Below are 26066 nucleotides of genomic sequence, written 5' to 3'. Positions count from 1 at the left end.
GAAGTAGTGAAATTGCCTGGGACATAGAAATACATAGAAACTGAAGTAAAAGTGGAGTAAAATGCTTTAACTTTCATAATTAGAAATTTATTGGTGTAAAAGTGAAGGTTGACAGAAATATAAAAACTCAAATAAAGTACAGAAAACCCCCAAAAATGCAAGAAAGTATTATTACTTTATTATATTACACCACTGATTACAGCAGCACTCCCTCTCATGTGATTTTGTTCTATCCAACAGTTTTACACGTGCTGTTTATTAGTTACCAGCTATAAACAACACCAGCTTATGATTTATTATTATTTTTATATTTATATTAAATAATTTATTTCACTCAGCTTACACTAATATATCCACCACTAGGGTACCCACTGCTCACCTGGTAGAGGAGGCACCCCATGTACAAAGGCTGTGTCCATGCTGTAGCTGCTGTGGGTTTGATTCCAACCCATAACCCTTTGCTGCATATCATCTCTCTCTCCTGCTTTCACGCTAGCTTGCTACTCTGTGTAGATGTACATGTTACCACAGGCCAGCTACCTTGTGCCATCCTGCAGTTATCTGTATGTTTCCACTTATGTTCAACCAGTGTAAGAGTCTGCTGACAGATGCTATGATGTCATATGTGTGATTCTGATGAGTTAACAGCTTGATCAGACAGTATGTTGCAACAACAGCTGATGTCATATGAGCACACCTGGAGGTTTGAAGTGGAGCATCCAGGCTTCTTTCCTCCCCTTAATCCTCCTTTGACGACTATTCATTATTTAACTCAACTGTTATTGGTGGAAATATGTTCATCTTTGTGGTGTAAAGTTTGTTATAATGACCATTAATGTGGAGTAGTTACTTTTATTGACAGTTTACATCAAAGGGGAGTGATAGAGCCACAATTTAAAGTCCCAGTGATGGGGCAGCCTCTAGCTCATCTGGTAGATTGTGCGCCTCATATAGGCTGAACTTCGAGTCTTTCCCTTTTCCTGTCAATCTCCAGCTGTGCTATAATGAAGCCAAAAAGCCCTAAAAAAATAATCATTCAGTCATGTTGTACTCTACATCAGCACCAGTGGAATGCCTCTTGTCCAGTCAAATTACTTGTTCTGAACACACTGCTCTATAATCACATTTATTTGTCTAAGGAGTGCTGACACCATTTAACCTGACCGTTGACCCTGTTACTAATCACCTTTTTGTTTTGTTGGCTCCTCAGGAACAGGAAGGAAGTCTACCTGGGCGATGACAACTCGCTGACCTTGACTTTCAATGCCAGGAACGAGGGTGAGGGAGGAGCGTATGAGGCAGAGCTGTATGTGGTGCTGCCCCCTGAAGCTGACTACAGCGGTATCGCACGTAACAATGAGGTGAGTAGAGATGCACAGTGACAACCTACAACTTCCTGCAATTAACATCCGTCTCAGCTGTTAATGATTGTCCGTTGCTGTGGTTTGACTCAGTCCTCTGTCATCTTGTTTCTCAGAGCCTGGCTCAGCTGACCTGCAGCTATGAGACAGAGAACCAGACCCGATACCTCAGCTGTGATTTGGGCAACCCGATGAAGTCTGGTACCAGTGTAAGCTCATCTTTTGGCAGTATTTTTTCCCCTTCACTCCATGTGTGATGAGTTAAAGGACTGCAGGATATGGTGCTGCGGTAAACAGTTGACACAACATCATGATTTCCTGCTCTTTGTAAGACACAAGCTGCATGTCATCCCCAGGTTGGGTGTGAACAGCACAGGAAAAGTCACTATGTGTTAGGAAATGTTGTGACAGGAAGCACAGACTCCATCTGTGCCCTCAGCTCCCTGCTGGGCAGAGTTTCCCTTTTTAATGATGCAGTCACAAGCTGGCACGCTTTTAATAGGTCTGTAGAGGAAAACCATCGACTGCATTTTAACTGGAAAAGACAGAAAGACTTCTCCATTTTAAAAACAGTTCCTAAAAGCTGCTCACTTGTTCTTTCGGAAGATTGTAGCACTATTGATCTGATGTGTACGAGAGATAGCTCATGAAAAAAAGTAGATGCAGGCAGACTTAATGTAAAAATAGATCTGGGATTATAGATAAAGAAAGGGCAAATTAAGGCCTTATTTATTATAGGGGAACTCACTTTTGATGAGTGTTTATCTACATAAGTTAAAGAGCCATGCAACATTTACTTTTTTTGTAATTCAAATTTTCATTCCTTTTGCATTTTGATAATGGAGAGATATGATGAAATCAATGAGTTAATTAAAGAAGAAGAAGAGATTTTAAACTTACTTCTCCTGAGAAGACAAAGGGAGGGCAAGAAAATGAAATGTTTAGTGTGTCCCTTGAACCAAAGAAGGGAGATACAGAGTGAATATGTTTTGGTCCAACAAATGCAGGACTGTTTGATGATCTAGTCAACCGGATTCTGCCCTAGGTGGCTCATGCCGCGACACAAAACTCCAGTTCAGTCAGGAAAACTAATTATATTTGGTGGCATGGCTCCGTTCTGGGGCCTCTCTGCCTTTCCTTGGGCCTACACAGAAAGCGCATTCCATGCATACGTGGAAAGCCTAAAGCAGAGAGAGCACACCTGTCTGCCCTTCCATGTGCAATCGAGGAAAGCCGGAGGTAGAGAGCACACACACATCCCTGCCCTTCCATGTGCCTATGTGGAAAGCCCAAGGCAGGGAGAGCAGCAATAAAGACACCCAGGAACAGAACAGAGCAGCATCAGTGACAAACAGAAATGACATTGATAAGTCAGACGCAGCATGAAAAGGAGGAGCTGGGGTGGAGGCAGGTTGCAAAGTGGCTTGCAGAGGAAGCAGCAACAGTAGGCAGGCCAGAGCAGTTTAAATAGGGCACCCTGAATGAGATTCGCCAATTGGTTGCATAGAAAGGAACCATGTGATCTATCAGCTGACTCCCTTCCATCAATAAGCTGTTCCATCAGTTTATTGGGTTGTTTGAGATCAGCTGGGATGTGAGCTGAGCTTGACATTGTGTTCTGCCTGAACTAACGCTATGCTCGTGTGTCACAGTGGCTGACAAACAAGTGCGTGAAAAAAACAAAAAATTTTAGGTGCGCAACATAAAAAGAAAGTACTGAGTGACACTTTCTATTGAAAATTAGTCATTTCTGCTGAGTGACACTCATTAAAACTGTCAAGCACCCTACTATCAGGCTCAGGAACTCTCAGCCACGTGTTGGACCTGCCCACGTGTAACCCACCTGTCTGCGAGATAGTTGAGGAGTTCACAGACTGACACACCCAAGAACATCACGTATCTATCAGTGGATCAGATGGGTAGAGTAGAGACAGGAGGAATAGCTGCCTGAGAGTTCTCAACAGTGCTGTAAATAGAGGGTAGATACTTCACATCTCTCCCTTCTCTGTTGCTTGTTAGGTAGTCATAGAAAATATTATGATGATGATGATGATGATGATGATTAATGTGTTGGATCTCTTTGCAGCTGTGGGCAGGTCTACGCTTCACAGTGCCACGACTGAAGGACACACACAAAACTGTTCAGTTCGAGCTGCAGATTCGCAGGTATGACCTGATGTCAGCGTCCAACAGATTTGAGAACAGTTCATAGAACATGTGGGGATCTGGTTCAGCTGAATTAATCTCCACAACCCTCAAATGATGTCACCTAATCAAAATCTTTTTCTTCTCTCTGTTTCCACAGTAAAAATGAGAATAACTCCCATAGCGAGGTTGAGCCCTACAAGCTGGAGGTCGTTGTCCAGGCTGAAGTCATTCTGCAGGGGTGAGTTGAGAGTTTGGATTCCCTCATTTGAACTTGTGGAATTTCATTAAGTCTCTGGTGCCTCCCTCACACATGTTCTCACACCCCCAATTCTCCCTTAAAGCGTGTCTCGACCAGATAAGGTCTTCTTCCCCCCGGTCAACTGGAAGGTGACCAAAAACTATGGGGTGGAGCAGGATGTTGGGCCTGCGGTGGAACACATCTATGAGGTAATCAGCCATGTTAGCTGTGCAGACTCACCGGGGCTGAGCAGATTGGGTTGGAAAGCAGATCCTACTGTTCGTAAAAGCAAGTTGACTTCCCATGGCAGCAATGAAGGAAAACCAAAGAAAATGTACTCCAGATTACGCAGGGTGATTTATTCTCAGGCTCTGCTGTTCCACTTTCACATGGGTGAGATTTCGCAGCGCTCCACTGTAGGTGACCTATTTGTAGATTATGAAAATATGTCAGATATGAGAGTTTCAGCATGGGAAAAAATCTGTTGCAACCTCCCAGCTATAACTAAAATATGAAATGATGAAGCTGCTTTTTGAAGTTTTCTAATACTTCACATACTGACGTTTCCTATTTCATTTCCTTTTTCCAGCTGGTGAATAACGGGCCCAGCCGGATCAGCCACACCCTACTGGAGCTGCGCTGTCCCCTCAGTGTCCAGGGTCAAAACCTGCTTTACCCTCTGAAGTTCTCCACAGAAGGCCCCATCAACTGCACAGCTGATAAATACATGAACCACAAACGCCTCAAAGTAAGGCTCAATCCCATTCCTTTTTTTTTTTTTTTTTTACCCTTACCTCTTGTTTTTGAGTGCCCCTTTGCTCCTTGGGACAGAGTTTTGAGGAGTAGTGGTTGAAACATTACCCCGTGAAATGGGACAACCCTTCAAGACCTTGATATGTCATAAGTATCCTCATCTATAGTGTTTCCGTAAACAGACGCAACTATGGCAACAATGACATTTACCATTTATTTTATGGAAGTAGAAAAGCATGGATGCTCTTGGTTTGTTCACAACATAAGTCACAAGTCATCAAATAAAAAAAGAACACAACTTCATTGCCAGGCCACTCGTGGTGCTCTGCAGGCTAACATTAGCAACCGGTGCTCCTACCCTGCTACTCTGCTCTCATATTAAAGGAGCATTAACAAGTGAAGCAACTTCACTGCTGGACTTCAGTTACATTTTGGGCGTAAGATGCCATCAAGGGGGGGAGAACTCTATTTGGAGGGCCATGTATCCCTGACACTTCGCCTTACCCCTCTATCCCAACATAATCAGGACACGCTACCCCTAGACATTAACATGCAAACGAAGGGGTAAGGGCTAAATGGTAGGGGCAAGGGGTGCATTGGGACAGAGCCTAAGTATCTCACATGCAGACGCACACCTCTCAGGGTCAAATGAGGCTGTATCAGACGGTTCACATCTCCCACCGATTCCCACTCGCATGTATGATTAACAGTTGGGCCCTTCCGCTGGTAGGCCCACACCCACCTCCTCCTCCCAGCTTCTCAGCCCCACCCAGGACACTTACCCCACCACCACTTTGAAGATCCAGCTCTTCCCTGTGCTCAGCACAGCTTGATGACCCACCTCAACCCAGCAGCTCACTCATTTTCAACACCCAGCGACACGCCCCCCTGATACCAAGCTGTAGCTTTTTGAGCATTTCACTGCAGTTGTTTGTGTTTACATTTTACGTGACAGATGTTTCGCAGGGTTGGGAGTGGTCATCTGCCTTAGCTGTGATCTAATGTTTTTTTTCCCTGGTGAATTGCTAATTACGGTGAATTTCCACGGGAATCCATGAGGAGCAGAGCTCACATGCTTCTGATTACTGACAAATGCCTTGGGGTCATGCTAACATTAGGTCTTATATTGACAGAAAGGGTGGTGTGCTCTTCTGCCTGGTGAGGTCAGTGTCTGTGTTGTCCTAATGGGTGGTGTGTGTGTGCTCTCTCCCCTCTTACAGCTCCAGCCCACGTCCACAGAACCACCTATCCTTGCTCTGAAGGCACATGAGCACCGCATCGAGAGGAGGGACGTCCACAGGAATCCACTCGCTCATTTAACTAACCTGGTAAGATACTTAAAGGGGACCTATGATGCTTATTTTCAAGTTCATACTTGTATTGAGGGTTTGTATTAGAACATATTTACATGCTTTAATGTTCAAAAAACACTTCATTATGCTCATACTGTCTTTGCTGGAACACCTGTATTCACCCTCTGTCTGAAACCCTATGCTTAAGCACCCGTCTCTTGAAGCCCCCCTACTGAAAAAGCCAAGTCTGCTCTGATTGGTCAGTGTTTCCGGGTCTTCCAAACCTCAGTGTCTCATCATTGTAGCTGGGGAATGACTGCAACAGAGTATAATGGCACTCTCTTTCGTGAAAAATCATTGATTGATTAATCAAACTTTTCATTAGCGGACATGTTTCAACAGCAATTGACAACATTGGCATTAAGATTATGTTTCCCAGATCTTAGCATGTAGCTACATGTAGCAGTGTACTGCTGCAGTACTTACAGCCAGGAAATGACTGTAACAGAGCACAGCGGCACTTTCTACCGAGGAAAATCACCAATAAAAGCTCGAGTAGGAATATGATCCGGAATCAGGGAGAAATTAACAACATCAGCAACCAAGATTACATGTTTTCTTGACATTAGCATGTAGCTACATGTAGCAGTGTTCTTGCAGCCAGAAACAACTGTGTTCAGCTTCACTTTCTCCTGTTAAAAATCAGCATTAAAAGCTTCTAATCACAACTGGACACGTTTAAGCAGGAATATAATCTGAAACTGGAGAGAAATTAACAACATCGGCAACCAAGATTACATGTTTCCCTGATGTTAGCATGAAGCTACATGTAGCAGTATAGGCTACATAATGTAAACACTCGCAGTAGCGATGACCATATTAAAAAAATTGTCAGCAGCTGATGTCATCTTACCTCGAAAGCAGAAAAAATGGAAACAGAGTATTAAGTACGTTCTGGAGTCTGAGGTTTTTGCTCACAGGGATACTTTCACATACATGTACCTCATTATTTGAAACTTTGGTCATGTTTAATATGAACATCCAACAACGTAACATCATACATAAAGAAAATGAGGAAAACAATAGGCTATAGGTCCCCTTTAAAGAGGAATTGTCATGTTCTATAAATACATGTTGTATGGATGGATGAACACCATCAGGCCAAAGTCTAATGTAATAGGTGACTTGAAAGTGAGGGAATGAGGAGCGTGAGTTTACAGTTAGGGGTTAATGTGGTTACGGCGTTACATTCGTGTCACTAACAGCAGGTCAGGACCAAGTGTTGAGAACAAAAACAGAAGGTTTGAACAATATATTTTATTGCCTGAAGTGTGCAGGTCTGGATCTATTTTGGTGACACTGCTCTTACATGAGGCTCCTGGGATTGGGTAATTAGGTTATGATGTCGTTAAAAGGGAGGGGTCAGAGGGCACAGGCTTGTCCCGTTGTGGTGATTAACATTAAAGAGCCTTTAGTAGTGGTGGAGGGGTGGAGAGGCTGATGGGAATGGGAGGCTTTTTTTCAGTGATGCACTGGTGACTTCACAGACCGCTCTCTAATTTTGGGTGTTGTGAGGCCCCGAGCCCCCACACAGTGGCCCCATTGATCCACCCAGCTGCAGGTAGCTTCTCTCTCTGCCTCCCTCTGTGGATACCTGCCTCCACCCAAAGAGGGCTTTGTCTGTGCTCCTGTCGCTCCTAACTGCGCTCGTTTATCAAGCATGTCCAATGACACGCCAGCATGAAGGACCCCATTCTCCTGTTTCGCCTGTGTCTGCACTTTTAGTTTTTAAGCTCAGGAGGACAGACATCGCTGTTCAGAGTGTCTCTTGATCAGAGTGTGTTAGTGTTAAGTGATGCCTGGGTGAAGCTGTCAGCCTAGGTCATAGTGTGAGAATTTAAAATGACCTGTGCTTAGTCTTTGAAGAGCTGAGCTGTGCATAAAGAACAAAGGACTGGCTTTAACTGCACTAATAACCAGAAGGCATTCATAATGACTACAGTACCTCAAAATTTCTCATCAAGCCGTAACTAATAGCTTTATTAATGGTAAATTCATAAATGATTAATGCTTTGATGATCTGTTAAAAGGTGTGGCAGAACCATTTAGGGGTTGCCAGGCTGTGATATATTTCTCTGTGATTCAGGTGTTCATCCTGCAGCAGGACACTTGTCATTTTTAGTATTTTAATCAATCAGGAAGGTCCTCTGTTTGAGCGCTACTGGAAAAACCTGCAGAGAATCTGGACCACAGTCTAGTAATAAACAACTTAACATGTGTAACTGTAGAATTGATGGTTTATTAGAAAGTGTGCAAGCCAATATACTAACATTAATGACTGCAGTATTACCTCATACATACAAACAAAACTAGTGCTGGTTCGGACTTGATTTGAGTCTTTCTTTTTACGTTTTACGTTGTATGCTTTTGTTGTCAAAGGATGGATGGGCAGTTTTGTCATTGCTTGTGGATGTTTCTTAGTGATTGTGTTTGCAATGCTTCTCCTAAAGCTGCAGCAAATTTTCACATTTAAGAAGCTGGAACCAGCAAATGTTTGACATTTTTGCTTGAAAAATTTTAACAGTTCCAAATAGTTGCCGTTTAATTTTCTTTCGATCGACTAATGGATTGATCGACTAATCATTGGAGCTCTGTGACTGACTGATCGGTTACTCCACCAATCATTACAGCACTTTTTCCAAAGTGTCAACCTGTGCAGGCTCTGTATCAACAACAGCTGTACAGTGAGGCCAGTTATTCCATGAGTCTGTGGGAACAGCCTCCACACCCCCGAGCTCCAAATCTTGACCACGTAATCCCACCAGGGAGGATATGTGGGACTTGGGTCTGAGGCATCTTTGGCACTGGTCCACGTTCATGTCATTTCCATAAACCTAAGTGATCCCAATGCCCTGGAGCATTGAGGAGCTCCACCAGGAGGAAGTGGACTGATTGCCCCCTGTCTGTCTGAATACCCTCATTAAGTCTGTCTAACGCTGAGCCTAAGGGAACCAGGGGGGGGCTCTTTTATCCTCCTGTGTTTGCCCTGCTCGGTGTAATAAGTAAACTGATTCACCCTCCTGCAGGAAACCAGCCGAAACCTCTCAATCTGGGGGTGGTCCAGCTTCAGCACCACCTCTATAACACAGTGTGTGCATGTTCTTAAATGTGAAACGTGCCAAGCTGCATTATGGGGATCTAATTAGGAATATGTATTCTACAGTCTTGAGAAAAATGGGTCGGTTTTAGTGGTTGGGCAGTAATGTGGAGAGTGGTGCATGCTGCATTTTTACAGTCTCATGACATTCCTTCAATCTAATTTGAAGCAGGCGTGGAATACTGATCATAACATTGGGCTCTTTGTTATATTTATTCGACCTGCAGCATTAGCATGGTTGTTGGTTGTCCTGCCCATATCTGCCAGACCAGTTTTCACTTTTTCCTGTATGAGTTACCTCTGTTGGCTTGACTTATTAAGCATTTAATTAACATTGTCTTAACTGCTTTCTCTCTGTTCCATAGTCTTGCTCTAACACGGAGTGCTGGGCGCTCCAGTGCACTGTGGGTCTGCTGGAGAAGGGGACGACTGCCATCCTGAAAGTGCGCTCCCGCGTCTGGGCCGAGACCTTCACTGAGGTTTGTCAGAGATGACCCCTGTCATGCGAACTCACCAGACATGTACTGCACATGAGCACATGAGTGTTCCCACCAGATGACAGAGGCATGGCGGAGGAAGAGGCTGTGCACTTTACTGTAGATTAGTCTTTTCCCACCAGTGCCTGTGTATTTTCTCATGTCAGACTGTGGCAGGAAGTAAGAAGCCATTTTTCATTAAACCATCAAAAAAGAAAACACTGAGAGTGAAAACCTCAAATGTGCGGCAGGCACAAGGTACAAAGCTGCAGTAGTCAGTCTCATATTGGTTTGTGTTGTTTCTGGATCAGATCTTAAGGCTACAGTCTCACATATTTGCCTCAACAAATGGGACGACAGTTGCTGACTGAGACTCTAGATTACAGATTGCAGTTTCTACGTGTTTACATTTGTCATTCTATCTGCCTGCCATGTCCGAGCTACACACAGACTGTTTACCACCCCCTGCATGCAGTAACACAAGGCATATGTGTGAATGTAAAATGCATTATTTGGTATCACAGCTGCTCATAGGAAAGGAATGCTGAAGGGATTGTCTTTGTGAAAGCTTGTGGTCTGTGTCGCCACCTAGTGTGTAATTGACAGATTGCATCCTTGTGTTCATTCCTTCAGAGAGCCTACAAGCAGTATGTGCTGGAGTGCCTGGCCAGATACAGTGTGGAGAAGATGCCCTACGCCATCCTGCCTAGACATTATCCCAGTGGACACAAAAAGGTATTTTAGATCTTTTGTTTACTCATTCCAGAGGGCCTGCTTCATACAGAAGTATTATTTTAATTTTCTTTGCTGAATTAAACTGACAAACTGAGCTTTTGCCCTCAGGTGGTGACCCCAGTGGTGTGGAACAAGCCAGATATCGAGAACTCAGTTCCTCTGTGGATCATCATCCTGGCCATTCTGGCTGGTTTACTGCTCCTGGCTCTGCTCATCTACGTCCTGTACAAGGTCAGTGCTGCTGTCAAACAAGGATTTAAAGGTCCAGTGTGTAGGATTTAGGAGGCTATATTAGCAGAAGAGAAGATAATATAATAAGTATATTCTCTTTAGTATATCACCACCTGAATTTAAGACTTGTGTTTTGTTTTTTTGCCTTATGGCTGAAATACATGGGGCACGGACATGAATCTTCACATAGGTGGAGTGAAGCAGGGTTTCTTAGCTTGTTTTATAGACTGTCTTGCAGCGTGTGGCTGCTGCCAGCTTCACTCTGTGTGTATGGAATTTTGCCAAGTGATAATGCACTTGGTTATGCAAGCTTGGAAGCTTATAGGCTGCATTAGGTAGAACTTAATTAATTAACCAGGTCATTTCTACAGCAGCGTGCATTTATTTGATTGATTTATTTTAATGTGACATGTAAAGACACCCCCAAGGTTGCTTTGTGCTTCGTATTGCCTCCGGTACTATGAGGTATTCATCTTTATTATTTTTAAACAGATTTTGCTCGTTTTTTACACAAATCTATGTAGTTTTTACCTGTTGGAGGGCTGCAGAGTCACCAACAACATAAAATTAATGTTGAGCAGTGCAGTGCCCGCGCAAGCAAGCATGACTTTCATGTTCAGTGTCGCAGTTTCAGTTGATTATAATAGACATGCTACGCTGTGGGCATGCTACGGCAGATGTGTTGTGTCGTGTCTGTGTCCCTTGTATTTTGGCCGTCAGAATGAGACGTTTATTTATACATAGGTTTAAAGCAGCTGGTCCTTTTGTTTTGGAGAGGAGGAGACCTCTACGGATAATTTGGCTCCTGTGTAAACTTCCTGAACAATGAACACTGAAGGAATTTTAACCAGGAGAAGTTTCAGCTGGTTGCAATCTGTAATCTTCACCACTAGATGCCACTAAATCCCCCTCAATCTTACACACTGGACCTTTAAAGAATGAAATTCCATGAAACTGACTGCAATTAAAGTGATTAATTCTGTGCTCATTTCTAATTTCTACTTTTCCCCAAATGTTTTCTTCTAGTTCGGCTTCTTCAAGCGCTCTCTACCGTACGGCACCGCCATGGAGAAGGCTCAACTCAAACCACAGGCTGCCTCTGAGGCCTAAAAAAGACAAGCGTAGCCTCCAGAACCACAGTACCTGGCCATATGATTGCAACGGAGAAATACGATGGATCATGTAGAGTGGATCAGAAAGCAGTTTGAAGCGAAAGAGAGACCACTGGAACTCCACTGTGCTGCACTAGAGAAAGACAAAAACCCAAAGATCTCTCAGCCAAATGAATGTTACTTTTTTTGTTAATTTATGTCTTGCTTTTTGGCAGGTTGGGATTGTTACCAAATAGGACTTTTTCTCAATGCGTCATGGCTAATGTTAGCCACCGTCAGCCTGCGGATGCAGTGAGATGATTTCTTTTTGTGGAGAGTTCTGTTTCACCCTGTTAACTGCCTTATTTTGGTGCTAATGATCTGACGCGCTCACTGCCTCTGACAGGATATGGCTGCATGTAGCTTGGCAGCCAGGAGCTGTGACTTGCGCTGCCTGCGGAGGCCTGAAATTATTCTTCTGGTATCCTCTGAACACAGTTTTATTGACAGAAGATCAGTCAACAGGTTTCAGGTGGAAAAATTAACCTGGCGATAGCAACGTCAATGTTACCAGCCTGGAAGTTGAACCTTAATCCATTTAATAGCTCTGCTTTTATAACAACATTTAAAGTTTTAGGTAATTTTAACCCTGACCAGCCCAAGGTGTTCCCCTGATTTTTGCCTAATACATGCTGGGATATGCTCCGGCACCCCGCCACCCTGAACAGGATAAGCGGGCGTGGAAAATGCATGGATGGATGTTTCGTAACTGTTCATGAAAAGTATCTCTCTGCCTCAGGTTGGTGGACAGCGCTGGGTTGAGTTGTTTTTGCACTCAAAGGAAATCTACTGATATAATTCCTGAGACACCGAAGACTGACTGACTGACTGACCTTCCTTTGAGTTCTGATTTTGACTCCTACTGATCACTTTGTTTAAATCCTTGTTCATGTTCAGAGTTACCAATGCTGGCATCGTCATTGTTGTGTAGTCGACTGGGATGGGACTGGAACCACCGCAGACCTGTGAAACTTCACATTGTGGTGCTTCTGTCCAAAAAAAAAAAAAAAGTGCCGTTCTTCTAAAGAATACTTTACTCAGTTTGAGTCTAGCTCATTCAGTGTGAAGACCACGTGCATGCAAATGACGCTTAGGGGACACCGCAGAGTTGATGTGCCATGGTGTGATGATGTCTTTAACCAAAGACGTGACAATCAGCAATGTTGTAGCTTTGACAGAGAGTTTTAGTCTGAGAGCAGGCGGGACCGTCACTCTTTGTGAGGATCCATTTTCAGCTCACAGTGTGTGTTACTGTGAGATACTGTATTTTTGATTGTCTTTTGAGTAACAGCTGCCCACGTTTAGAAAGAGAAGTGGCTGAAGTCATCCCACTACCAAAAGGCTACAGGGACTGAACATGAAAAATGCTTTGTGTTGGTTTGTTTTATTTGTCATGTACATAGATTTCATGTGCCTTAAATGTAAATAATGTTAGGGGTTAGGGTTGTGTGTGCTTGCATGGATATATGTGTGACTTCATGCATACATGCATACGTGTGAATGGTATATTTATGAATGTTTGTTTTGTGTATGAAACGGTTATTGCCTTTCCCAGTGCTTAGTTTATCCCTATCACCTCTGTAGTTATAGATCATCGAGGTTAAGCCATTCTGCATTAAAAGAAGTATTTAACTGATGGAAAGATGGTCTTCCATAAAACTAGGCTGTCTGAACAGTAGAGAGACGCAAATACTTTAAATTTTGGTGCTACATGGCCAGAGAAAACAGAGGAAAAGTGCTGTGGCGTTTGACCATTGCTCGAGAGGTATAAAACCTACAGCTACCATAATGCATTGCGCTGCAGCCTTACCCTGCTTCTGATTGGCTCACCCTAATCAATCTCACCCCTTATGCCTAAAACTAACCAATCCAAACAACGAAGGCAGCAAGTACAAACCAATCAGAGAAGGAGTAGGGCAGGTCTTGACTTCCCTATGCGGTAAACGGAAATTTACCTCTTGCTTGTGGGTGACGTTTGGCCGTTAAGTTATGAGAAACAAAATGGCGGCCGGCTGGTGACAACTCATCTGGGCTCACAGTAAAACGGTAAGCTAAACTGTGTTTCTGTAAAGACCCGAGGCGGCAATTAGGCAACGCAGTACCCGAATCTTAGCGCTGCTTAATTTGACCGTTTTGTCCCATTTTCCCCCAGCCTTCCTTTTACACAATACAGGAAACTGTATGGCGCCAACTTCCGGTTTCGGTATTACAGCTAAACAGTGCGCTAAAATATGTATCTGAAGACATTCAAAACGGAAATAGGCAACACAGTAACAGAATCTTGGTTTGTATTTGATCAGCACTGCTTCGTTTTACGGTTTAATTGGAGTTTGGTCTGTGTTTAAGAGAAAGGAGGGGGCGGGTTATTCTCTTGATCCTCTTCTATACTCCTTGTGACGTAGTGGCAACTTACCAAACATAGGAAATGGCAGAAATGTAACCTGTAGTTTGAGCAGCAGCCTTAGAGCCAGCAGGGAGATATTTGCCCTAAGATGGAGGAATGTTTACCACATTTTATTTACATATTATCTAAACAAAGCTGGCTGAAAATCGACACAGTATCTCTCATATATTAGACATGATAGCATCAATACAGTCTGCTCAGGATGGTTTGTTTAAGTGCATTGCAGCAGTTCACACACCCTCATTGTAAATCACCAAAAATGACTATAAGGCAGGATGTCTTGTACCTCTAACACAGGGATAGCAGCTAGGCACTGGGAACTAAATGTTGTTTGGAAGTGCAATATTTATATTCACCCTTTTTTTTTTAATATTACAGTGCTTTCTTTTGGGTTATGTTTTATTTTGTGACTGAGTTGTGACAAACCAGGACTTTTTGTGTCAGAGTATGTGATAAGCACACACACTAAACCCTTTGTGAGGTTCTGGCTTTTCACCTTCACTTGCTTTCTCACTAAACACTTCAAGTGTGAAACTTTTTTTTTGTTATACTCACCACTTCATCGCTGGACCACTTCTTTTCTTGATCGTGCAGATTTTTTTTTATGCCACAGACTGACAAAGAAACACCAGAGCATATCTGAGTTGAGCTCAGGTATGTTGACGTAGTTTGATAATTTATGTGCTCTGCTATTGCACCTGTCCAAACACCAACATTGTACTAAACACGTGTTTAACATTTGTTTGTATCATCACAATCTTTTCATATGCTCCCTCTTATTGGCTAGTGATTTATAATTTGTCAGATGGTCCGCAAAATCCCCATATGGTAGTTGATTTAAAACGGTTAACATTGTCTGTTCTTTACTGAACATTTCAACCCATTATTTATAATGACAGGGGATCATTTTACTACTTCCTCCATGGTTATATCCGGAGAAGGCACTGGGTTTTCTTTTCTTTTTTCCCGTCTTAGCCCATTTTCACTCTCCAGGACTTCATACAAGAAGTTGTACATATTTATGACAAGGAGAGTATTTTTTGAATTGAAAGGATAACTGATTTGTTGTGAATTTTTTTCACCCCATATTGGGGAGAACATTTTTGTCAGGGGGGGTCTTTGAAGGTCAATTTTTACCTGTTATGGTTTGTACTTTTAAATAAAATATTTCCCTTTTTACAGACACTTGTGCTTTCATTCAATACACATAACTGAGAAAATAATTTATTTATAAAACAACATTGTATGAAATTATATGCATGTCAGTTAGTGGCCATGTTGCCAAAAAATGATCTGATACAATATATTAGTTTTAATGTGAAAATACAAGTGCACGAAAAACTGACCGCAAGTGACAAACTAAGGCAAAGATAGTATGTGTTCTCGTGGCCCTTTAGTGGAACCAGCAGAGTGATTCTTCCACAGACAGCAGTATACAAAGTGTCACATAAATGAGTTTTTACACCAAAGTCAGTTAAGCTGTGGATGTTGTAACATTTCCTTTGTGAGGGGATCAGTCTCCACTGTGGCACATGCATGGCTGTAAGGCGTTTTGAATAAAAAAATTTTTCCCACAAGTCACAGAATTGGATTCCGTAGTGCATCATTAGAGGTTATTACTGTGCACGCAGCACATTTTCACTCTTGATACTGTGCTGGGTTATCAATCAATGTCCAAGCTCCTTGAATTAAAGTGACTCCACAGCACTCAGCTCCTCCAGACATCCATCTTAATTAAGTGACTGTGGAAGTTTTGTTCAACCAGCTGCAGTTCTTTCTGTGGTTCAGTTTTCCGCTATAGTTTGCAGTCTCTGTACATATGCGCATTGATGTCCTAGCATTCTATTGTCCTTGATAGCTGCGTTAGCTTGCGCTGGTTGTCGATCACTTTCAGGTTCTGAATGTAGTGCCGGATGTTGCAGGGACTCCGCAGAGGGAGGGCGTAGTCTGAGTCTGGAGGAGAAGAAGAAATCAGTTTTGAGTCAGTGCATGTTAAAGTGTTTGTATTGGCAAATCTTCTTTTTGCCATAATGTGAAATTTGAAATGGACTATTGTGAAAGCAAGCAGAGGAGCCATGGCCTCCCACTGATACAATTGCTGGCCCTGCCACCAACCCCTCCTGCTGAAAATAATTGGCCAACCATACTGTCTTAAAGGGCCTTTACACATCAAGATGACGGTTGGCCATTGGTCAGTGTTGGGCCATCTGTAAGTCTGTTGCTCTAGTTTTTGCATTTTGTTTGGAACCGTTGGTACTACAAGGCCTGTCCATCGCTGAATGAAATTACTCAATTTGGCAGTTCAGCACAGTGGACGAGAAGAGAAACGAAAGTGAGGAAAGCAAACAAACGACTAAAGTCAAGAAGGCATGAGATCAAAGCAAATTTGTTATAGTATGTACATTTTTTTTTAGCCTTTGAGTGCTTTCAGAGAAACGTTTTGTAATTATTTGTGTTATGTTCCCTAGCACAAAGTAAATTTTCTTTGTTCTTTCGACATCAAGTTGTGCTGTTAATTTGCTAATTGGCTAACTAGCACCTTGAATTTGTCCTGTCAATCTTCCGGTTTCCCTTTTTGAATGACAAATATAGACTACAGCCGCCTGATGGTATGGATAGTTATTTTCTCTCCCGCAGGCGTGCTAGTTGGCCATTGGCAACAGTCTTTGCAGTGGGTTCAGTCCAACTTTTTGGCCAAGAAAATAGGGACATGAGGCGACACAACAGTCTGCCGTAGTTGCCACCAGTTCGTTGATGTCAGTTTGGTGTGTCCGGGCCTTGAAAGGCTGTGGTGTGCTCAATTTTTAAGCCAGTGCAGAGGTATCTTATGAAAGTTGACAACCTAAGGCATTCATTGGTACCAACCATGTCGCCATAGCTCATGGGAAGGGGGTACATAATGCTAAAAACTGAGGCTAAATTTTGGTGAGGGAACAACTGATTTGGCCATATTCAAAGGGGTCCCTTAAACTCTCACTTCAAGATATCTGAATGAAAATGAATTCTATGGGGTGCCCAGTAGCTCAGTGAGTAGAGCGGGCAACCAATGTGCAAAGGCAGTATCCTTGCTGCAGTAGCCACAGGTTCGATTCCAACCTAAGGTTTGTTTTCAACTTACAACTGTTTGCTGCACATCAGGTAATTAGTAATATTAAATATAAAGTAAGAAACCAAAGTATATCAGTCAGTGATTCCTTAATGCTCACGTTGACATAGTTTTAAAATAACCTAACCTCAATAGCAGAGAAGAACAGAATTACTAAAATTCAGTTATGGCTTTTGGGTTTGGTGTACCACCCCACTATTTTCAGTGCCCCCATCTGGCCATCCCTATGAAAAATTCCTGGGGACGCCACTGAAAACAAGGTAAGTGGTCCAACAGTAATCAGACTGTGGAGCCACGCCAAACTAAAACAGTGATTATCATAAAGAAACTCTTCAGTTTCAGCAGTTAATGGTAGATGTAGCTTACATGTTGATATGCGAGTAGCAGGCCCTTCCAGAAACATCCGATCTGCCAGGCCCCTCTGTGGAGACGACGCCACTGCAGAAGGGAAATAGAAGTTTACCTGACATATCCTACATGTGTCAATCACAGACAAATCATCCGTTTACTTCAACATGCACATGCAACTATTTAATATTTCCTGAAAGCATACAGTATGAGTTTGCTAGCTGTGTGACAAGCTCAACTGGATCACTCACCGTACGGCTGGCTTCTGCATCCTCGTACAATCTTCACTGTCTTGGCAATCATGCGCTGTTAGAACAGGAGGAAAAGAAAACATTTTAAGTTAAATGCCTCGCCAAGATTTGTGATGAGAACAATTGAGTCAAGCAATGTTGCAAAAACATTTTCCTTCTTACCACTTTCTCAAAATTGACCAATTTGTCTACGTAGTTTGGATTTCCCTCATTGATGAAGGTCATGTCTGGGCACAGGCAGGAACAGAAAACACATCAGTGATAAGTGGATTACTTTACATGACTTTCTAGGGCTGTATATGAGACACTGCTGATATGTATCACCTTTGAGCAGCAGAGGCATGAAGGGGATATAGGGAGGACTGAGTTTGGCCACAGCCAGTCTGTAGGCCCTGTGGTTGCGTGAAGGATCCTAACAGGAGCAGAAAGTAAACAGAGCACAATTATATTACGTCAGTGTGCAGAATTAATGTACTAAACATTGAGAGCATTGAAACATTTATAAATGTACTGAAATGAAAGCATGAAGTGTAACTTACCATCAACCTCTCATAAGCACAGTAAATTCTTTTTGTCTTGCTGGGTATTCTCTGGAATAAATGATAACATATGTCGCTCAGTAAACAGTGACACTGATATTATCATCATCAGTGTTGCATTCAGGGGTTTCTCACCTCCCAGGTCTTGTAGAGCCTGTGTACTGCACTGTTGCTCAAACCAAACATCACAGCAAAGAATGAATTCAGATTCTTCTGCTCCTTTAATCTGTGACAGAGAGGACACATTTATAAACAGTTAGGTCTCAGTGTGACAGTGTGCCGTTCTTGAGGTGACATTTGCAGGTTTCAAAGATAAGTTTTATGCAAACAAGACTGTTTGCAGCCACGCTGGTGGCTTTGTGAAGGGGAGTGCTTTGAGCTTAATTCTCAAACATCAGCATGCTAACATGGTCCCAGTGACAAAACTGGAATGCTGATTAAGCAAAAGTTTGGTGTGTTAGCATCAGGGCTGGAAATTTTTGTCCATCTGCCACTGTGGCTAGTGGACTCCAAAATCTACCAGCCTCTCAATAGATAACCATTGTTTTTTGGCTGGTGAGTAAAGAAAATCTAGCAGCCACTTTCATATTTTACCAGTGTTTAGCTAGTGGCTGGTGCTAATTTCCCACCCTGGTTAGCATGCTAACATAGCAACACAGTCTCACAGTAATACACAAAATGGACACTGCCTCATAACAATGTATTACGTGGTGGTGGGCACAAAATGTGTTAAAATTACATGCTGACAATGAAAACAATGCCAATGCAAAGTCTAATACGAACGGCTGCAGTGTCTTTGTGAAATTGTCAGTTTGGTCAGGTTTACAGACAGAAAAACACTTGGTTAAGTTTGTGGTTTTGATAAAAATAATCGTGCCCAGGACATAAGTGACATAAATTTACATACAGTAGGCTACTTTGTGTAGTTACGTAACGTATCCACGAAAAGTACTTTACATTGTCAACTGTTTTGGTTTCCTACGGGACCTTAACAGCGGTCTCCTTGTTGACAATCCATGTTGTTTGACCCATCCACCATTCCTCCTGCCCACCCTATGTGCAATTTTTCGCTCTTTATATTTAATTTTTGTGTCCACCACAACAAAAGATCCTCATTTACTCTGCGTTAGCATTGTTTTCATGTTGCCAGTAATTTTGTAGTGTGTTTCTCTAATTCTGACCAAGTGTTTTTCTTTCCCTGAACCTAACTAAACTGTGACCATTTCACAACGAAACTGTGACAGTTAGTAATAAATGTTGCATTGCCACTGTTTTCCTGTTGTCGACATGTACTTTCAACACATTTCATGCCCGCCACCATGTATGCATTGCAAAGAATTAGCTAGTTAGGACTGAACACAAAGTAAAGCTAAGGCTGATGGAAATGTCAATTAATTTTGCAGGTATTTGATCTTAAACTAAAGTATTGAACAAATTAATTTTGTGAGCAGATGGCATTGCTACTTGAGGAGCCAGGAGATCACCAAATAGTGATTGCAGTCCATCCTATAGGGAACATGCATGTCTGTACCAAATATGGTGGCAAAGGATGCAATTCTTGTTGAGACTTAAAAAGCACATGTCAACCTCATGGTGGCGCTAAAGGAAAGGTCAGGGGATCACCAAAGTCTTTAGGATTAATCCTTGGGAAACTATGAATGTTTGTACAAATTTTCTCACAATCCATCCAGTATATGTTGAGATATTTCACTGTGGACCAAGGTGGTGGCCTGACTGACCTACATTGCCATCAACACATAGCTAAGGTTTTAACTGATTCTCTTACACTGCAGCAATCTTTATGAACTTCTTGAGCAGGATGGCTCGTTTCACCAGGTCCTCACAGAGGCACAGCTCCGTCACCACCCAGTACTGCACCTCGTTGAAGCGACGCACGAACCGCTCCAGGTTAGCTGTGATGGCACCTGGGAACTTATGACGGCCGAATACGTAGTAGACAAGCTCCACCTGCAGAGACAGGAATGATGAGTTACACACGTGGAGAAGAAATCCGGAAACCAAAGAGAGGAAAGAGGAGTTTTTATAGGTGACTTAATGAGAGTGATTTGCTTCAGAAACACGCGAAGCATGCAGGAAGTGTTGTACCGCAGTGCCAGATGATCTGATGGCAAAGTGCCAGGGAGCGTGACTCAGATACATCCATCAAAGAGATAGCCAGTCCTTTGTAGAGATGAGGAAATATCTGAATGCCGGTTTCAGCTTTGCCTTCACTTTCATGACAGACTACTGGAGCTCGGCCTTGATGAGGCATTTGATGTGTAAATAAGCGTTTCCTCTTTGTACTGTATCAATTAGTTTGTGTGCTGTGGTCAGATGTGAAATTTGTCATATCTGCTGAATTACCTCATGCATGGCAGTGAACAGTTCCCAGTCATAGTTGGTGAGTTCATTGGCGGTGTCTTTAGAGCCCATCTGTTCGAGGATGTCAATTGTTCCTCGCTCTGGACCCTGCTGCTCCTTCAGGGGCATCTGGGAGAAACAGCCATAGAGAAATGAACAGGTAGAACATTATAGTGTCTTTGATAGCTTTCAGGGCAGATAAACTGCTTTGAACCGTATGCACTTAAATAAAAAATGAGCATAACGACAGTACGTCTGAAGTGATGACATTTCATCTTCTATTATACAAAAAATGGTATGGAGTGCACATATTCCTCACCAGCTGTTCCACTTGGCTGCTTGTGCAGATGAACAGTCTCTCGTTGAGTCCCAGAGCCGTGTAGACTGCAGTCGCATCCAGCTTCAACTGAGCTCTCTCTGTGTGCATTTAATACATCAAAAACACATTTTCAGCATAATGAAGTGCCAAACAATGACAGAACATCACATTAACATATAGCTCTGAATGCTTTATTCTTTCAGTTTTACAGGAAAAGCAATTTAAATGATAAATATCTATGCACAAGATGTCATCAATATTTAAGTCCCACCTCCCGCTGAGTTCATTTTGACCAGGATGTGATCTCCACCAGGTTTGACTATCGCTGACATCACATCCTGCACAGATGTGTTCACCGGGAGCATCAGAGTGAGAGGTTTGTTGTCTGGCCGGTAGATCTCATACAGCACTGCACAGAAAAGGGACAGAAGCCAAAATGTCAAGATATACTGATAACTGATGAGTAATGACGTGTTATGAACAACACCCACAGACACATGAGCTAATGTGAGATAAGTCATCTTTGGTGCAACATATCGTTGTGTGTTACATTCGCCAGAGGAAAATGTTGGCATTGTGTGTCTCTGCATGGGGATGGTGGATGGTGTGTTACCAGCTCACCTTTTTTCCCCTTTAAGGGCAGTGGCCTTGTGGGTAACCTGTGAGTGTGTGGTGTGGAAGCAGCTCTGTCTTGGGTGTGTCATGGTGATGATGGTATGTGGCAACAAAGGATGATAGCCAGCAGAGTCAAGTATCTAGATAAGCTCAGGGCTGTGGCTTCACCTCATGAGAAAGCCAGGTTTCTTGTTTTGTGGTGAAGACTGCAATAAAGCCATTGTTGGCACCTCGCTTTCCTTCCTTCAGTGGAGTGGTCCGGACCACTAGAAGCTAGTTACCAGCTAATAATGAGTCACGCTAAATTACTGCTAATAAGCCAGCATGTTCCCAACTACCGTTCGGAGCCGGTAAGCTGCCGTGGAAAGGTAACACGAGTCACCTGAGCAAGACGCCTGCTAAGCTGCAGACCACTACAAAGCACTGTTCAAGACTAACAACCAGAAAACTGGCTGTGATTTGGCATGTCATTGCTTTGTTTCCAGCTGCTTTTTGGGCACCAAATTCAGGCGATTTGTAGTGACCTGTATCTGTGGTTCCAGCAGGAAAAGCGAGACAAAAAGAAGTTGTTTCTTTACAGAGACATCGCTGCATTTCCTGCCAGGTAGTGGCATGAAAAGCTGAGGATACTGACCCCCAAACCAGGTATTTTTAGCCAAAACATGACCTTTTCTTAACCATAACCAAGTGACTATCGGGGCTAAACCTAACCACATATTAACCACAGCATTGTTGAAACATAAAGCTGGAACTGGCCTGCTTTGGGGTTCTGCTTGAGAGTCTTTCCACCCCAACAAGAGTACAGCTCTGTGAAATAATGATGACTACTTCCTGCGATCAGATTTAAAGATCTTGAACACTGTGTAAAATATTATCAACCAGCAGCTTCAGTACCAAAGAATCTGTGTCAGACTTTGTGTGAGTGAAATACATGTCAGTCAATGTAAAGATGCGATTAGATGCTAATTCCTACCGAGTGGCGCAATGGTTGTGACGAATGCAAATGACGTGAAATACACGAATAAAGTGGGTAGCGCGATTTCACATCAGCATTGAGATCCTCCAGGGACATATGACACCAAAGACACACAGGCAGATGTTCATTCATCTATTCAGTGATTTCACACACATATGAAGCGAGTCAACACAAAATATTGTAGCGTTCAAACTCTCAAAAGTTGAAAGTTTGCGTCGCCTTTGGTACAAACACATCACAATGACAAAACTTCAGATTGTAAATGGTCTGTAAGGCGGGGGATGGCTTAACCTGCTTCTTCAGTAGCTTCCATTTTAGTGGAGAATAATGAAAAACAGTCACGTCATAATAGAGAGTCGTAGAAAAACTGGAACATACTGTTGAATTTGCTCTTATTTTTCTTCAGATATCTTGGGCTGTGCAAAATTTGTTTTGTAAATGGATGAACGCTTTCGGAATGAACTTCTTTAGACTAAAAAAAGGGGGGAAATTTCGAAGGTGATGTCATTTATCGATTATTATGTAATGGTTATACTGGTCGTGCCCACTGGAGATCAAAGTGGGCTGTATGTGGCCCCTGCACAAAAATAAGTTTAATATCCCTGCAATATGTAATAACTTCCGGTGTGTAGTAATATACAGTAGATCAAAACAAGTTAAGTTGATTGATGGACATGCACATTATACAGTATCATTGATTGATTGATTTGTTTCAGAGTCTAACTCACCTTTATCTTGCGCTCTGATTGGCTGTAACCTCCCCACTTGCTCCTCAAAGTTTAAAAACCAATCAAACTGCTGGTTCTGTCAAAAACATCAGAGTGACTCAGCAAGTCAGTGACATTAAAGTGACAAATGACAGCAGCATGACATTTTGTTTTCTCACTGAAATGTATCTCTGATGTTAGTACTCTGCTCTTAGCTGTCATGTGCAAAGAGACGAGACCCTTACCCTGCTCAGTGACTGATATCCATTCTCCATTCTGTAAAGATACCAACAGATGAAAAACAGTTTCAGATAGCATGCTGCAGTATTTACAGCTTGAGAAATGTGGTAGAAATAGCAGATATTATAAGATAAAATAGACCATTTACACTTTTGTTCTCCTCCTTTCCCGAAATTGGTCTTTCAGCATGCTGGACAGACGAATATCTCCTGCCACCTCCGTCTTCAACTTCTGTTTCAGCCCAGACATGAAATTAAAAAAGCAGCAACATAGTTTTTAGTGATTCTCCTTATAAAGAAGTCAGTCGAGTCAGTCGGATGAAGTCCAGCGGCAGGTAGAAAACCACAGTTCGCAGGATATCAGTAACGCTGCCACTGAGGAGGAGGGGGTAGTAAGAGAGGATGCAGGTGACACTGAGGCCAGTATGCTAGCCAGAGAAAGAACTATGGAGCAAAAGGTTAGAGTTAGATGGCCTAGAGCAAATGACAGTAAAGAATGGGAGATAGTTAATAGAGACTTGTCAGTAATCTTGAGTAGGCTTAGAGGAAATGCAATACAAAGGTTAGAAAAGATGGGAGATATAATGTATTCATATGGTGTAGAGAGGTTTGGGGTGCATGAGAGAAAGAGGAGTGAGAGGGTACAGTCAGGTAAGTCTAGGCGGCAGAGAGAAATAGAGAAGTTAGTCAAGGAAAGGAGACAGTTAAGAAAGCAGTGGAAAAAGGCTACAGAAGAAGAAAGGGAGGGAATTAAGGTGTTGCAAGAGGAATTGAGAAGCAGGCTAGCAGTTCTTAGAAGGGCGGAGCATCTCAGGAAAAAGAGGAGGAAGAAGGAATATGCTAGGACAGGTTTTTTCAGGGACCCTTTTAAGTTTGTTAAAGGATTGTTCAGCCAGGAAAAGGGAGGGCAGCTTAAAGCAGAAAGGTTAGAGGTTGAAGAATATTTGAGAAACACGTATTCAGATTTGGAGAAGAATAGGATAGTAGGTTTCCCACCTGATATCCCTCCATTAGGAGGGATAGAGCATGAGATGGATGTCAGGCCACCTAGGTGGAAGGAAGTTCAGGAGGTGGTCAGGCGTGCAAAGGCTTCTTCGGCCCCAGGGCCTAATGGAGTCCCCTACCGGGTTTATAAAAGTGCGCCTGATACCCTTAAATTTTTGTGGAAACAGCTAAGAATAGTTTGGGAAAAACAAATTATACCAAGAGCATGGCGTAGGGCAGGGGGTGTCCTCATTCCTAAGGAGAAGGAGTCTGTGGACCTTAGCCAGTTCCGGATGATTTCTCTCTTGAATGTGGAGGGGAAGATTTTCTTTAGTGTAGTAGCGCAGAGACTAGCTAGCTACTTAGAAAGGAATAGCTTAATAGATACCATGGTGCAGAAGGCAGGAATACCAGGTTTTTCAGGGTGTTTAGAGCATACTAGCATGATCTGGCACCAGATTCAGGCAGCGAAGATTAACAAAAGGGACCTACATGTAATATTTTTAGATCTTGCAAATGCGTTTGGTTCAGTACCGCACAGCCTCATTTGGAGTGCGTTTGACTACTTCAGAGTGCCACAGGTAGTTGTTAACTTAGTGAAAGCATATTTTCAGGATATTAGGTTGTGTCTAAGTACAGCAGGTTTCACAACAGGAAAAGGGATACTTCAGCTGCCAGTATCTAGTTTAACAGAGGAATTTAAATGTACCAAGGTCAGGACAGAGCTCTTGTTATCTGGGAGTAAGGACGTGGTAGTTAGGAGTGTGGTTCCAAATCCAACCAAGGGGAGGAAGTGGAACCCAAGATCGGCAGTTCAGGAGGCAGAGGCAGCTCTTAGACATGCAGAGATTGTAGGTAATGTTCAGTTTGGCCGGGGAGGCCTGGGGCTTGGCTCAGGTAAACCGGTATGGAATACAGCAGGCCTCAAAGATAAAAGAAAGCTGGTTGTAGAACAGATACGCAGACAGGAAGAGATAGTAAGGGGTGCAAAGGTAGTGGCCCAGGCTAAACAGGGACAGTGGTTGAATTGGGAAAGTGTAGAGAAGAGGAAGCTTAGTTGGAGGGACCTGTGGAGTATGGAGGAGAATCGTATTAGATTCCTGGTAGGGGCTACATACGATGTGTTACCAACCCCCCAGAACCTAAAACTGTGGGTAAATGAGGACCCATCATGCCCATTGTGTTCACGTACCGCAACTTTAAAGCATATTTTGTCAGGCTGTAAAGTTGGCTTGTCACAAGGCCGATATACATGGCGACATAATCAGGTGTTGAAATGTTTAGCTGCAGGCATCGAAGGGAAACGAAGACAGGTGAATTCAGAAGGTGTTAAGGATATGGGCTTAGTAATTCAGTTTGTCCGTGAGGGAGAGAAATACAGAAGGGATAAGTTAGTGAGGAGGCAAGGGTGTGGCCGCCTAGAAGGTGCTCGTGATTGGGAAATGCAAGTAGATTTAGGGGGAAAGCTTGTTGTTCCTCAGGAAATAGTCTGTACCAGGCAGAGGCCTGACTTAGTGTTGTGGTCAGTGAGTCAACAGATAGTTTATTTCATTGAGCTGACAGTTCCTTGGGAAGACTCAGTGGAAGAAGCCTATGAAAGAAAAAAGCTTAGATATGCAGACTTAGGAGCAGAAGCTGAGCAGCGAGGATGGAAGACTAGGATTTGTCCAGTGGA

At 42.9% G+C, this 26066-nt stretch overlaps 2 protein-coding genes across 3 annotated transcripts in view; one reads left to right on the top strand and one right to left on the bottom strand.

Moving 5' to 3' along the window:
- itga5 (integrin, alpha 5 (fibronectin receptor, alpha polypeptide)) overlaps positions 1–12133 on the top strand; it is a 50640-nt gene extending 38507 nt beyond the window's left edge. The window contains exons 20-30 of the mRNA XM_033628389.2: positions 1211–1361; positions 1478–1570; positions 3448–3527; positions 3667–3747; positions 3851–3956; positions 4337–4495; positions 5721–5828; positions 9315–9428; positions 10059–10160; positions 10269–10391; positions 11418–12133. Coding sequence (XP_033484280.2) covers positions 1211–1361; positions 1478–1570; positions 3448–3527; positions 3667–3747; positions 3851–3956; positions 4337–4495; positions 5721–5828; positions 9315–9428; positions 10059–10160; positions 10269–10391; positions 11418–11501 — 1201 coding nt within the window. The 3' untranslated portion in view covers positions 11502–12133. The remainder of the gene's footprint in view (positions 1–1210; positions 1362–1477; positions 1571–3447; positions 3528–3666; positions 3748–3850; positions 3957–4336; positions 4496–5720; positions 5829–9314; positions 9429–10058; positions 10161–10268; positions 10392–11417) is intronic.
- A 3023-nt stretch (positions 12134–15156) lies between these two features.
- The window catches only part of rapgef3 (Rap guanine nucleotide exchange factor (GEF) 3), a 45917-nt gene continuing 35007 nt past the window's right edge, over positions 15157–26066 (bottom strand). For both annotated transcript variants that reach the window (XM_033628391.2, XM_033628390.2), the window contains 14 exons: positions 23557–23639; positions 23414–23444; positions 23190–23265; positions 21142–21279; positions 20871–20968; positions 20555–20680; positions 19977–20158; positions 18326–18416; positions 18191–18241; positions 17976–18063; positions 17814–17878; positions 17652–17706; positions 17419–17490; positions 15157–15899 (listed from right to left, as the gene is read on the bottom strand). In XM_033628391.2, coding sequence (XP_033484282.1) covers positions 15781–15899; positions 17419–17490; positions 17652–17706; positions 17814–17878; positions 17976–18063; positions 18191–18241; positions 18326–18416; positions 19977–20158; positions 20555–20680; positions 20871–20968; positions 21142–21279; positions 23190–23265; positions 23414–23444; positions 23557–23639 — 1275 coding nt within the window. In that variant the 3' untranslated portion in view covers positions 15157–15780. The remainder of the gene's footprint in view (positions 15900–17418; positions 17491–17651; positions 17707–17813; positions 17879–17975; positions 18064–18190; positions 18242–18325; positions 18417–19976; positions 20159–20554; positions 20681–20870; positions 20969–21141; positions 21280–23189; positions 23266–23413; positions 23445–23556; positions 23640–26066) is intronic.

Source organism: Epinephelus lanceolatus, chromosome 8 (genome assembly GCF_041903045.1).
Source record: "Epinephelus lanceolatus isolate andai-2023 chromosome 8, ASM4190304v1, whole genome shotgun sequence".
Taxonomy (NCBI): Eukaryota; Metazoa; Chordata; class Actinopteri; order Perciformes; family Serranidae; genus Epinephelus; species Epinephelus lanceolatus.
Note: the sequence above shows the minus strand (reverse complement) of the source record. Positions and strands in the feature narration are given on the sequence as shown.